Genomic DNA, 15,154 nt, shown 5'->3' on the forward strand with positions numbered 1-15,154 from the left:
CAGTGGTTCAGGAGGTACAACCACTCCATGATGGCTGGTCTGTACAATCAATATGTGAAATCCCACAAGTGGCTGCCCACGTCTCAGCCAATTCTAACATACAGTTTTAAAACTGCCCCCATGCTGTTGTCATCCTTGGTCCTAGCTGCCTCGATTAAGCGAGAATAATAGATGCTCTGGAATCCTTCTTTTTCATTTCCCCGTGGTCAAAATGCGGTTCCAGTGGAATGATAGATGACTAAGTCTACAGAGAAAATGAAGAGAAATGCTCAGAGCAGCCCAAGCAGGAGAAAAGATTTTCCGGTTAGAGAAAGGCTTCTCACTATTCCAGACTTTTATTTGCAAACTAACATTTCACACTACACTCTAGCACCTAGTCAACATTGGTTTTGGTTTTGTTTAACAAATATGTATATACACACACAGAGCCAACATTCTGCTCATTTCCTGAACTTTCCGCGAATCAGCTTAACACTCCCCACTGTGCCAGATCATCTGCCGCCTGGCTTAAAATCAAATCACTACTTAAGTCTAAGCTTTCAAATTCCAAAAGCAAAATTACCCAACCTTGTAATAATAAGAAAGTCTCATATATATCCCAGAAAAACATTAAAAGAATGAAAACGAAATTAATAGCAGTCTGGGTAATAGTGTTTTCTTATTAAATAGTCCATGCAGACGTGCGTAAGTATTGAGCACGTTTTGCAATGCGGGGTCAGAGTATGTACCGCCTGTCTTTCACCCCTTCCTCACCCCCCACAGGCCTCACTAGTCAAGCACATATTTTTGCTCTGAACCTGGAAGCAGCCAGAAAAACCTTTCAACACTGTTCTCCAGGTGATTCTCACCAACTGACCAGGGCTGACGGGCGACACAATACCTACTTGCCGTCCTGCGATGAGGACGGGACTGAAGGTGAATGAGACTAATCCTTCTATCACCTTGATGCCTTTGACTCAAAACACCCTCCTTCCAAACTGTTAGGCACCAACTTATAGTTGTGAAGAAAATAAAGGTGGTCAGAAACCTTTGCTGCTGCAAGGATTTTGAAGATGATCTAAGCCTCCCTGCCTGTTCATCAGGTGAGAACACTGAGGCTAAGAGAGTGTAAGATTGTCCAACTTCAGTGACTTAGTAAGACTGACTAGGACTGAGGCCGAGTTGAACACCCTTTTCTATTGTATCACACTGTTCATGCCAGGGCTGGCCGTGAAGGTGAGGGAAGAGAAAGCTCCACTTCTTCAGTTAACCTCCGCCTGTTCTGTCTCTCAGACAGTGCAAGGAGCTTTGGTGTGCGTGCTTTTAATTTCCCCTCACCACCTGTCTCTCAAAAATAAATGTGCTTAGGTTTCTGTGGCCAAACTGGTAGGAGTAGGAAGCGCTTGGACTTCATATTTGCTAATATGGCAAAATTACAAGCTCTCCTGAGACCTTCTTCTACACTCACACAAAGGTCCTCAAACCTTCAACTCTTTTCAAGACATATATACATATATATATACACATATATATACACATATATACACACATATATACACATATATATATACACAGATATACATATATACATATATATACACATATATATTCACATATATATATATATATACACATATATATATAAAACATTTTTATCCAATGATCTTAAAAACTGTAACTTAGCTATCTGAGTCTGGAAGAGCTTACAACAATTAACCTCTAAAAATGAGCATATCTGATATAGAAACTACTGTGCAATGTTTCATGCTAATATTTAAAAAAATCAGTACTGTAAGTTTACAATTTTCTATGCTGAAAAGAACACAAAGAACCTGCTGAAACCCCCAAATAAGAAAGATTTATTGTCTTATATATCTTGATTCAGTCACTTTAAAACTCGGTCATGTTATTTCTATAGCATCTCTAAGCATGGAGAACCAGATGCTAATTTTACAATAGCACTCTGCAGTCTCAAAAGTGATCGCACCGACAGCATCGCGTCACAAAGAAAGGAATGGACAAAGCAAGAAAACATGCTTTAAAATCGTTCAAAGGCTTAACCCAATATGAATTTAAAACACTGATCAAAAGATTAAGTTATTTCCTAACATGACCCATCATTATCAGAAATCGGAAAACTGCAGCTCAAAATGATTTTTTTCATGTTTTAAGGTAATCTTTAAAAAGTGCACATTCTAAATATTTTAGATATGATATGAGTGAAATAAAATGTGATGTTTTCATTTTAATTCTAGGAAAGCATTCTTCTATCCTCGTACAACGATTAGGTACACACACAAAAACAACCAGTTATTTAATAAAAAATGAGACCATTAACTAGTCTTTTATAAAATAATTTCATGTGCAACGAACTTCGACAATGCTGCTGAATTATATTTAGTCCGAGTCTCAAACCACATAAAATACACAATAAATTGATAGACAGAATCATTCACAACTTAAATATAAACATGCCCAAGAAATACAATTAACAAATGACAAGTTATAAAGATAGCAATCAAGAGATGCTAAATCCATTTATTGAATAAAATTTAAACATGCTTACAAAGAAAGAATCAAACCAGAAATCGTCGACCTACTTCTTTTCCCAGTAAACGTGGCTAACAAAGGAACTATACAAAGGCTGTAGGATCCCAGAACCAGCAGCGTCAATAAGGTAGCATCACAGTGCCTCTCTGAGCCAGTCGGTGGGGTGAGTGTAGAATTGATAAATATTTTCGAAGTATCCGTTTCTGTACAACTGCGAAATCCTCCTGGTATAGTCATTTAAAAGGATCAAAGCAAGCTTAGGCAGGAAAAACTGCAGCCATGTTCACTCTCCTATCCCTCATGCTTGCTCTTGGTGAATTAGAATGGAGAAGGAAAAAAATCTGTAAGCTCCAAGGCACTACACGGAACAGATTAAACCAGCTAGCAAATCCAACTAAGAAAGAGACATTGATTTGAATGCTTCATCTGCGACAGAGACACACAGCCCCTAGACAGGCTCTGTGGGTACACGGGAAGCCCCTTTGTTAAAAGACAAAAAGGAATGGACAAAAGCGTTTGACACCCTCCTTAGGAGTGTCAGACACGGTCCTGAATGGGGCCACCGCAACATGGCCGTCGGCAGGGTCGCTGGGCAGTGGCTCCACGGGACGTGCCTCCTGCCAGGACCACGAGTGCCAGCGCTACACAACCCTCCAGCCCCCGAGAGCACCTTGGTGCTTCCATCTTGGCAGAAATGTTTTCAAAACTTCCCATTACAAACAGGGAACACTGCCGGTGAAATGACCTTAAAAGAATACACGTGTGAATTACCTTTTCAAATCATCAAGAATCAATGGATACATGCAAACCCTTTTGATCTTATGCCACAACTTCAAAATTCAAATCATAAGCGGATAACAGTCCCGTTTAATTTCAAGTAACAAATTTCAGTGTTCCTAAAGGTCCAGTATACAGCTACTGACTCTCATAGGAGACCAGCTCCTCTGCTAAGTGCCCTCTTGGAAACGTGCTCATTAATTTGGTCATGAATTCAGGGCCTTACCCTCCACAAACACATTCTCAATTCTGTCACATGCTGGCTGAGTGCCCTTGGACCAGCGACAACCTCTCTGGGCCTCAATTACTTTGCATATAGAATGAGGGTAACAGAAGTTATCTGAGAGGAAACGAAAGAAAGAATGTATGGTAACCCTACACAGTGCTCCACACCCAGAAGGTTCATAACCATGACTCCACTTTGTCCCTGTCCCCTCACCGGAAAGAAGAAACTGATCCCCCCCTTAAAGCAGAGAGAACTCCCCTCCTCCCCACCACTCCCTTATATCTTGTTTTATCTGATATTCTAGTTATCCACGTAAATAGCTTCTTTCTCAACTACCTTTTAGAATAGGGACCATTTCTTTGATATCTCATATCCTTCACAGCATCTACAGTGGTGCCTGTACACAGCAGGCACTCCAAAATTGTTCAAATTAGTTAATCCATAAATTTTGTGAAAGAAATTAAAAAGGAAATGAGCAAATAAACACTAAGGCCAAATACATCTTTTGAACGAAAGGGATAACTCGATTCACTCATTTTATACACAGCAAACTGAATTCACACTAACTGAAAACCCCCAAAATATACTCCGTTTAAATTACTTAAAACTAGGCTTGAAGTTATAATATACTACTCTGAATACACTGAATCTAGCATCCAAAGTTTAAGATTAGAAAAAACACATCTACAAAATATAGCCGCTTACAAAATAAATGAAACTGAAGTTATCTTTTTTTTCTGATTTCCAGTTGGGTTCCAATAGCCCCTAGATTGCTTTCTTTCCTTAAACAAGCCAAAAAAAACCCACCATCTTCAAATTATACACTTCTTTAGAATTCTTCATGCAAAATAATACCAGGTGCCTTCAACAGATAAATATTTCTGTGTTTCATAGCACATTCATCAAAAGAGAATGTCGTTGAAAGAATTTGTTTTTCCTGCCAAACTTTTAGAGCAATTCCAAGGGAGAAGCAAGATGCATATTCTCCCCTAAATCACAGAACCAAAAATTCTGATAATTTGTAGCGCATAAGATTTCTCTTACAACTACAGTTTCAACAAGCCCCAAAGTCTGACATAAGACTGACTTACAGTTATTGCTGTAAGTGCTCAGATCAGTGTGGGTGCTGGCAACAGAGGAGGTGCTTCCTGTCCTCCGCAGCGCAGAACTTTTCAGAGATGCTTTGGATTTAGGAAGTGGTCTAGGCAAATTCACCCAAGACGGCGGTGCAGTTTTCAAGGATGCAGTTTTTCCTTGGGGGTTAAAAAAAAAAAAAAAAAAAAGTTTCCACTGCTATTCACTCCAAAAGCTTTAAGCTTGTAAACCTGAACTCCTACATGAACAAGTGAGTCAAAACATAAAATGAATATTCAGAATTCCGCAGGAGGGGTTCCTGTAATCCTTAAGTAATTAACCCACATCTTCTGCGACACAGAGACCAGAAGAGCCATTTGAGACAGAAGCTTTTAGCAAAGCTGAAATCAAGGAATAAACAAACTGACATGACTTCCCCCCATATCATTGATTAAAAAGTAAACACATTAGTGCATTCACACACTAAGCTACCATATAAAAAATAGGTGAAAATTTAAAAACAACCAAAACAGGAAGGAAGAAAAAGTCAATTTGAGAAAAACAATTTTAAAATGCCTAACAGCAGGTGGTGCTATATTATTAACAGCTTTTTCATCTTACCTTTTCATCTTTACTCTTTATTTGCCAAATTTAAACGGTCCTCACTCAAACTCCTAACTCTTGCTTGCAGCAACAGTGTTTCCACTTAACAGCAAAATATGTATGGACGCTTCCCCGGCAACTTTTTTTTTTTTTTTTTTTTTTTTTTTTTTTGGTACGCGGGCCTCTCACTGTCGCGGCCTCTCCCGTTGCGGAGCACAGGCTCCGGACGCGCAGGCTCAGTATTTGTGGCTCACGGGCCCAGCCGCTCCGCAGCATGTGGGATCCTCCCGGACCGGGGCACGAACCCGTGTCCCCTGCATCGGCAGGCAGACCCTCAACCACTGCGCCACCAGGGAAGCCCTCCCTGGCATCTCTGAAACCACACCATGCTGAGGCTCACGCCTGAACATGGGCATTTCACGAGTCCGTGCCTTTGCTCCAACTTTCTTCATATCCCTCTCTCCAAGAGAGTCTACTTTATCTACTTTACTCTAACCATCGCCTTATATGGATGAACCCCAAACTCTCACCTGCAGCTCCGTCTTCCTGAATCCCCAACGCCACTCACATTGTCAATGTCTTGTTGAACATTTCCAACTCGGACAATTAGACAACCTCCTACCTACTTATGCTAACCATAATTAACTTTTCCTTTTTCCCAGCCCCCAAACATTGGAATCAGCTTTCTTCCCCCATCAGAGTCTCATTTAATCTAACGTTAAGTTTCTCAATGCTACCTGGATCATATAACTGAAGAATATCAGGAGTTGCAAAGGACCTTACCTGCAAATCATAGTGTCACATATTACTAATGGCACCATAAGGGAGTAAAGTAGGTTTTCCAAAAAGTAATGCTCACTGCTTTGTCCCAGTTATTTCACTTATAAAAATCTCATCTTAATAGAGAAAAAGAGCTGAAGTGCCTTAGGCCTGGCATCTAAAGTTCTCCTGTCTGCAGCCTCACCCTCTACTGAATCTTGTACATCAGGGTGAGCCGTGCTCCAAACACCTGTTTTCTCTTTTTCTCCCTGACACCAGGATGTGCTATTCCAATTCACAAGGCACATCATTACTTTTCTTTATTTTTTAAAAAAATTTATTTATTTAATATATTTATTTTTGGCGGCGTTGGGTCTTCGTTGCTGCGCATGGGCTTTCTCCAGCTGCAGTCAGCGGGGGCTACTCTTCGTTGCGGCGCGCGGGCTTCTCATTGCAGTGGCATCTCTTGTTGCGGAGCACGGGCTCTAGACTCCCGGGCTTCAGTAGTTGTGGCTCACGGGCTCTAGAACACAGGCTCAGTCGTTGTGGTGCACGGGCTTAGTTGCTCTGCGGCATGTGGAATCTTCCCGGACCAGGGCTCGAACCCGTGTCCCCTGCACTGGCAGGCGGATTCCTAACCACTGTGCCACCAGGGAAGCCCACATCATTTCTTTTCAAAGAGGTGCTCCTCCCCTCAATTCAAATGCTACAAACCCTTACTCACTCTCTTACACGTTGCCTGAGTAACTGTATTAGACCTCAAAGTTCTTTCCTTCGATCCTTTCCAGCTCCATCGTGTTGATCTCCTGAATGTGAAAACTAAGGTCATGACCCAATCTATAATCTGTGATTCCCCATTATCTGCAGGATGACATTATTTTTAAGCCTCTTAATTAATATTTAATTTTAAAGACATGAAAGGCAGTCCTAGGGTTGGTGATTCCTACCCAATTCTTCCCCCTTACGCTTCGCCATGCCCCTACCTCTCTGTGCGTACACACACACACACACACACACACACACACACACACACACACCTTCTTTTTATTTTTCCAGGATGTTTTACTCTGTTCTTCTGCTCTGCCCAACCCTGTGAATGCGATGGCCTTCTTTCTCTCCAGTCCTCAAACTCTGCCCAGTGAATACAAAGTGAGTTGATGATTCTCTTTTAAATCCTTGCTGCGTCACCCGTCACCCCAGGTTTACTGAATTACAGTCTCCGTTTTAACAAGATCCCCTGGTAATTTAAATACACATTAAGTCTGAGAAGTACAGTTGAGAATCCCAACCTCTTTGTAAAGCCTTTCCTTCCAGGACATTCCCTGCTGAGTGCCATGGACCACACCTTCTTTTATGCTCAGACCCGTACTTCCTTCTGTCACGGCATCTGTTTCAATACGCCTCTCAGACTAGTCTCTACAGCCCCTGAGAACAGGAAAAGAACCTGATTCAATTCCGTCCCTGAGGACCTAGCAACGTGTCTAGCGTGGTGTGAGACTTAATGTTTGCTGAATAAATTAATTTTTCTTTTGACGCCAAAAGTAGGATGGGGGAAATAAGGAGAGGTTGGAAAAGGGTATAGACTGTCAGCTCTCAGATGCAAAAGGTCTGAGGATAATGTAAGACACGGTAACTAGAGGTGATACACAGCGTTATCACTGTATTGAAATTTGCTATAAGAGTAGAACTTAAATGTTCTTACATACACACTATAAATATGTGAGGTGATAATGTGTTTATTAACTAGGTGGTGTAAATCCTTTCACAATGTATATGTAAATAAATCAAATATCTTACAATTGTCAATTATACCTCAATGAAACCAAAAAATATACACAGAATTATAATAACAGTAATACGGCTATTTAAAAAATGTTAAAGGCCAAGAGTGAAGGACAAATTCTGATAATGTTTTCTCTCATCATCTACATTGAAGCATTCAACACTTAACCAATTTTTACAAGCTTATTCGTCCTTTGTTAATAGACTCTTCAGTCTATCAATTAAAGGGAGACATTTTTCTTTACATTCCTTATAATAATTAGCAAATAACCAATAAATAACCAATATTCAAGTAGCCATTTGATTTTTTAAATTTATATTTGGCCACTGTTTTTACCTGCTCCTGGAGGGATGAGCAGATTTTTTAGGATTTAAAGTTACCAAATTGCTGCTCCTTCGGCAAAAACATTCTGATGAATCGTCTTCATTGGAAACAATGAGCAAGGCTGGGCAAAGGATGGATGAAAATTTCTGTGTCAGAGCCACAAGGCAGCCAAGGCTCAGCAGGTTTGGAAAATTAACTTTTTTTCAGAAAGGGATATCTCATGGCTTTGTTTCCGAAAGCATCGTAGGTTTACAGACATTTCTCAGTGTGCCTCAGAATTACTGCACACCTGTACCCTCTCTGATTCCAACACACAGCCTGGCACCAGAAGCAAGCTTACCCCAAGCCCAATTATCATTCCCCTGAACCGGCCCCTCCCATTTTCACAAGTCTCACTGTCACCCCAATCCAGCCCCACCCCTTCCATCTAATGGCAATTTGTGTCCCAGCCAAAGTCTCCCTGTTCTACCATCACTCTTGATGAGCGGTCACTGAGGACACAGAATGATGCCTACTTCACCCAAGGATTACTCCTTTGAACTGGAGAAGAATCCTAACAGTGCATTACTGTTACCATCCCCAGTTTACAGATGAGCAACCTACTTAAGTGGTTAAACGGCTTACTTAGGTCGCACACCTGTAACCAGTGACAGAAGGGCCTAGAATGCAGGCAACTTACCACCTGCCCACTGTTCCCTCTACTGTGCCGTGGACAGACATGCCAGGCTTGGGGGCCAGCCCGAACCCCTCTTGCTAGGAAGGTGCTCCTGTAGTGAGTGCTAAAACTGTGCGACCACAACAAAGGTACTTAGCTGCTTCACCAACGGTCCTAATGTTTAACTTCACAGCAGAGTTGACCTAAAGTACCCGCGACTGGACTTTATATAAAGGAGCAGTAAAACATACACATCATAAGCAGTATTAAAAGTAAGACATTGCAACCCTGGGCTGAGCATCTCTGAGAAACCTAAACACAAAATTCTTCAACCATGAAATCAATACAGGACTGCTCTTACAAGTTCTGAAAAGATGACATTTACCAGTTTACTTCACACCATGTAACTTATCCCCGATGTGAATCATAACCATTTAAGATCTACCTGCAGAGACAGTATTGACCTTAGTGGTTTATTTTAAGCTCATGCTGTAAGCATCACCCTACATATAGACAACACATCTGTTCTGATTCTATAATTATTAGCATCTTTTGTCTAGGGAAAAACCTGGCAAGAATAACATCTTCACTTTGCCTTATATAGTAACACAGGGAGTCTACTAGATTTGCAGCATACCTTCACCAAACAATTTACTCGGAAAACCACCCTGGAAAATCCGATTAAATGCACTGTTATTCAACAACAAAAAATCATTAAGGAACACCTTACAAAACTGAAAATCCATAAGAAAGATTAAGTGAAAATAAAAGGACAATGTTAATGTTACCCTATCTCTTTTTTTTTTTTTTTTTTTTGGTACGCGGGCCTCCCACCGCTGCGGCCTCTCCCGCTGCGGAGCGCAGGCTCCGGACGCGCAGTCCCAGCGGCCACGGCCCACGGGCCCAGCCGCTCCGCGGCACGAACCTGCGCTCCCCGCATCGGCAGGCGGACTCCCAACCACTGCGCCACCAGGGAAGCTCTACCCTACCTCTTTAAGTTTATACTTATCTATATGTTGAAAAATTCCAGAAGGATATAGCAAATTTTTATGGGCCCCGTATAGGATAGAGCACAGTGGGACGTGGGGGAAAAGAGAAGGAAAGGGACAGAAAGGGGGAATTTTCCCTTCTTACTTTATATACTTATATATCACTCCATGTGAATTTTTTTTAACAATAAGCCTATTTTTATAATAAAAACTAAAAAATATTATTAAAGTCAGTGTGGTCAAACATTTAATCAGATAAAAGATACTCAAGACAAAACATTAAAAAACTAAAAACAGATAAATTGGATCAATAATTAAAGTAAGTAGATTCTAATATTCTTATTCCTATGCATCTGTAAGCATTAGGTATTCTTTAATTATTTTAATTTTACTAAGAAAAAGAAAAAAGAAGTCAATGCCTTAAATTGATACTTTTATATGGCCATGATGAAAAGTCACTTTACTGCTGGAAAATTCTTCATGATACCATAATGGTATGTTTCCTTGGACTGGAAATTAAAGCCAAAGAATGAACTCCTGAATGGCACCTCCTTTGTTCTGACACTTACATTAAATGACGCATTCTCCAGGAGAAAGCTCCCAGAGCCTTCCTAGGAATGGAGTGTAAAAACTTTAGACCCTAATTGTTGGGAGAGGGGTGTGGTGGAGGATGGAGAGGGAGGGGCACTGCAGCTTCCTGAGCACTTGCGTCAGAACTTGATCGTGTGGCAGCAGTATGGAGAGCTGACCAAAGGGAAGAGTTTAAAATCAGGGGAACAGGACTTCCCTGGTGGTGCAGTGGTTAAGAATCCGCCTGCCAATGCAGGGGACATGGGTTCAGTCCCTGGTCTGGGAAGATCCCATGTGCCGCGGAGCAACTAAGCCCGTGCGCCACAACTACTGAGCCTGAGCTCCAGAGTCTGTGAGCCCCAACTACTGAGCCCGTGTGCCACAACTACTACAAGCCCGCAAACCTGGAGCCCGTGCTCTGCAACAAGAGAACACACAGCAATGAGAAGCCCGCGCACCACAAGGAAGAGTAGCCCCGCTCGCCGCAGCTAAAGAAAGCCCACACGCAGCAATGAGGACCCAACGCAGCCAGAGACAGATAAATAAATAAATTTATTTTTAAAAAAATCAGGGGAACACTTAGGAGGCTAGTGCACCTGCCAGGGCTAGAGGCGATGGGGCTTTTAACTAGACAATGAAAAGGAGATTACTGAGGTCAGTCTGAATAAATAAGCTACATATTAATATATGCAATTTAAAATATAAATTATTATATAAAATGTAACAAATATTCTTAAGAACGCAAGTGCCATTAACTACTAGAGCCAGGAAGAGAAAATGCCAAATAAACAACATAGATAGTTAAAATACAAAAAATAAGAATATGTTTAAAGCTATTGGGTTGGCCAAAAGGTTTCATTCAGTTTTTTCCATAAGATGGCTCTAGTATCACTTAGTTGTCTGTAACTTCATTCAAGACTATTTCGTTAGATTGTATGTGACAACTGTCATATCAGCATGCATTTTAAAAAAATCAAAATTGGTAAATTTTTGTGTAGCCATTTTAATATTGAAGATGGAAGAAAAAAAGCAACATTTTCAGCATATTATGCTTTATTATTTCAACAAAGGTAAAAATGCAAAAAAAAAGATTTTTGCAGTCTATGGAGAAGGCTCTGTGACTGACTGAATGTGTCAAAAGTGGTTTGCAAAGTTTCGTGCTGGAGATTTCTCGCTGGACAATGCTCCACGGTCAGGTAGGCCAGTTGAAGTAGATAGTGATCGAATCAAGACATTAATTGAGAACAATCAACGTTATAACATGCAGGAGATAGCTGACATACTCAAAATATCCAAATCAAGCATTGAAAATCATCTGCACCAGCTTGGTTATATTAATTGCTTTGATGTTTGGGTTCCACATAAGTTAAGTGAAAAAAATCTTCTTGACCATATTTCCGCAGGTGAGTCTCTACTTAAAGTAACAAAAATGTTCCGTTTTTAAAACAAATTGTGGGGCCTCCCTGGTGGCAGAGTGGTTAAGAATCCATCTGTTAATGCAAAGGACACGGGTTCAATCCCTGGTCTGGGAAGATCCCACATGCTGCAGAGCAACTAAGCCCATGCTCCACAACTACTGAGCCTGCGCTCTAGAGCCTGCGAGCCACAACTACTGAGCCCGTGAGCCACAACTACTGAAACCCACGCGCCTAGAGCCCGGGCTCCGCAACAAGAGAAGCCACCGCGATGAGAAGCCCACGCACCACAACGAAGAGTAGCCCCCACTCAATGCAACTAGAGAAAGCCGGCGCACAGCAATGAAGACCCAACACACCCCAAAATAAATAAATAAATAAATAAATTTTAAAAATAAATAAAACAAATCGTGACGAGTGATGAAAAGTGGATACTGTGCAATAATGTGGAACGAAGAGATCGTGGAGCAAGTGAAATAAACCACCACCAACCACACCAAAGGCCGGTCTTCATCCAAAGAAGGTGATGTTGTGTATACGGTGGCATCGGAAGGGAGTCCTCTATTATGAGCTCCTTCTGAAAACCAAATGACTAATTCCAACAAGTTCTGCTCCCAGTTAGACCAACTGAAAGCAGCACTCGATGAAAAGCATCCAGAATTAGTCAACAGAAAACGCATAATCTTCCATCAGGATAATGCAAGACTGCATGTTTCTTTGATGACCAGGCAAAAACTGTTACAACTTGGGAAGTTCCGATTTATTTGCTGTATTCATCGGAAATTGCACCTTCGGATTTCCATCTATTTAGGTCTTTATAAAATTCTCTTAATGGAAAAACTTTCAATTCCCTGGAAGACCATAAAAGGCACCTGGGACAGTTCTTTGCTCAAAAAGATAAAAAGTTTGGGGAAGATGGAATTATGAAGTTGCCCGAAAAATGGCAGAAGGTAGTGGAACAAAAGGGTGAATACATCGTTCAATAAAGTTCTTGGTGAAAACGAAAAATGTGTCTTTTATTTTTACTTAAAAACCGAAAAGGCACTTTTTGGCCAACACAATATAATTATAACTCTTTAAATACAGCTATATAGAGGAAGTGACCTTCGGAGTAAGTATCTATGGTAACTACGAATTATTATTATGAAACGAAAGTAAAGCTACCCAAAGGGATAAAAAAAAATCAACAATAAGTTACGGGAGAAATAAATCATACACATGTGAAACTGTGGCTGCAGATTCACTCTCAACCTGGACGGACCAAATTCTCTCGTTAACACTAATGGAGATGTTCAAAAATTTTGCTTCAGTGGTAGAGTACTGTTGTCTAAAAATTATTTAAACAGACCTGATAAACTGCTTACAAAATAAATACTGTGCAACAGTCGACAGCTTTCTGATGGACCAGGAAGAAAAAGGAAAAAGATCCTTTGCTTTAGCAACAAGAAGTAGTTGCACACACAGACATGCACACACACTGTTTCTATGAATAAATGTATCAAACAGTGCTAGTGTGATGAAAAATTACAAAAATGGGGGCATAAAAGATTTGAATAAGTGGGACATACATGTTCATTCTTCCCTGAATTAACATATTAATTGATTACTATTCTTATCTAAATCATATGTGATTATTTTTAAAGGGGAGATTGGGAGAGTTTTTTTAAAAAACAATTTAAACTAGTCTAGAATAAGTAAGAAGAGTCAAAAAATTTTAGAACATAAAAATGAGGATTATAACCCAACACCAAGAGCAACAACAAGAAATGATTTAAAAATGGGCAAAGAGACTCCCCTGGCGGTCGAGTGGTTAAGACTTCGCCTTCCAATGCAGGGGGTGCGGGTTCGATCCCTGGTCAGGGAGCTAAGATCCCACATGCCTCAGGGCCAAAAAGCCAAAACATAAAACAGAAGCAATACCGTAACAGATTCAATAAAGACTTAAAAAAAAAAAAAATGGGCACAGGACCTGAATAGTCTTTCTCCAAAGAAGATATACAATGGCCAAGAAGCACATGAAAAGATGCTCCACATCATTAGTCAGGAGGGAAAATGCAAATCAAAATGACAATAAGATACCACTTCACATCTATTAGGACGGCTATTATAAAAACAAGACAGAAAAGAATTAAGTGTCAGCAAGAACGTGAAGAAATGAGAACACTGTGCATTGGTGCGAGAATAGTAAAATGGTGTAGCTGCTGGGGAAAATGGTGATGCTGGGTTCCTCAAAAAATTAAAAATAGAACTACCTTATGATCCAGCAATTCAACTTCTGGGTATTCACCCAAAAAACCTGAAAGCGGGATCTTCACGAGATATCTGAATACCAGGTTCAGAGCAACATTATTCATGTTAGCCAAAGGGTGGAAGCAATTGAAGTGCCCATCAGCAGATGCCTGGATAAACAGAACGTGGCGTACACATACCATGAAATATTTATGCAGCCTTTAAAAAAGGAGGAAATTCTGACACAGGCTACAACATAGATGGACCTAAAGACATTATGCTAAGTGACATAAGCCGGTCACAAAAGGACAAATACTGTATGACTCCTCTTATACAGGTTATCTACAGCAGTCAAATTCATAGAAACAGAAAAATAGAATGGTGGCTGCCAGGAGTTGAGGGAAGGGGACAGTAAGAAGTCAGTGTTCAGGGCTTCCCTGGTGGCGCAGTGGTTGCGCGTCCGCCTGCCGATGCAGGGGAACCGGGTTCGCGCCCCGGTCCGGGAGGATCCCACGTGCCGTGGAGCGGCTGGGCCCGTGAGCCATGGCCGCTGGGCCTGCGCGTCCGGAGCCTGTGCTCCGCAACGGGAGAGGCCGCAGCAGAGGGAGGCCCGCGTACCGCAAAAAAAAAAAAAAAAAAGAAAAAGTCAGTGTTCAGTGGACAGTTTCAGGTGGAGAAGATGAAAAGTTCTGGATATGGGATGGTGCTATGGGCTGTATAACAATGGGAATGGACTTCATACCACTGAATTGTATGCTTAAGTTGTTAAAAGGGTAAATTTTATGTAATATATATTTTACTACAATTTTTTAAAGTTTAAAAAGTTAGGAGTTTGTGCTACTAGTTATTATAGTACATTATAAAATAGTAAAACAGTCTATTAATGGTAAAAAATTATATTGACAGATTAATAAGCTGGTATATCAATCTCAGAAATACAAAAATTCAGAATAAGATAGTGGCGATATTTCAAATCAGTGAAGACATTTATTTGTGATAAGATATCTGAATTTCTAAAAAATTAAAATGTGAGAAGCAGCATGGTGTAGCGGTTAAAAGTCAACAATCTAGAGCCAGACTGCCTAGGTTTAAACCCAGCCCCGCCAACACACAGGCTGGGGGCAGCCTTCATTTTTTCTTTTTTTTGAAAGGATTCTATTTATTCTTTTTTTTTTAAAAACATCTTTATTGGAGTATAATTGCTTTACAATGCTGTGTTAG

At 40.7% G+C, this 15,154-nt stretch overlaps 1 protein-coding gene across 5 annotated transcripts in view; it reads right to left on the reverse strand.

Annotated features, from left to right (window-relative positions):
* The window catches only part of MTUS1 (microtubule associated scaffold protein 1), a 168,651-nt gene that overhangs the window by 80,956 nt on the left and 72,541 nt on the right, over positions 1-15,154 (reverse strand). For 4 of the 5 annotated variants that reach the window (XM_007117250.4, XM_055080988.1, XM_055080989.1 and 1 more), the window contains exon 4: positions 4,624-4,785. The exons of the other annotated variant lie outside the window; for it this stretch is intronic. In XM_007117250.4, the coding sequence (XP_007117312.2) occupies positions 4,624-4,785 (162 nt within the window). The remainder of the gene's footprint in view (positions 1-4,623; positions 4,786-15,154) is intronic. 5 annotated transcript variants of the gene reach the window in all.

The sequence above is a fragment of the Physeter macrocephalus genome, chromosome 20 (genome assembly GCF_002837175.3).
Source record: "Physeter macrocephalus isolate SW-GA chromosome 20, ASM283717v5, whole genome shotgun sequence".
In the NCBI taxonomy this organism is placed as follows: domain Eukaryota; kingdom Metazoa; phylum Chordata; class Mammalia; order Artiodactyla; family Physeteridae; genus Physeter; species Physeter macrocephalus.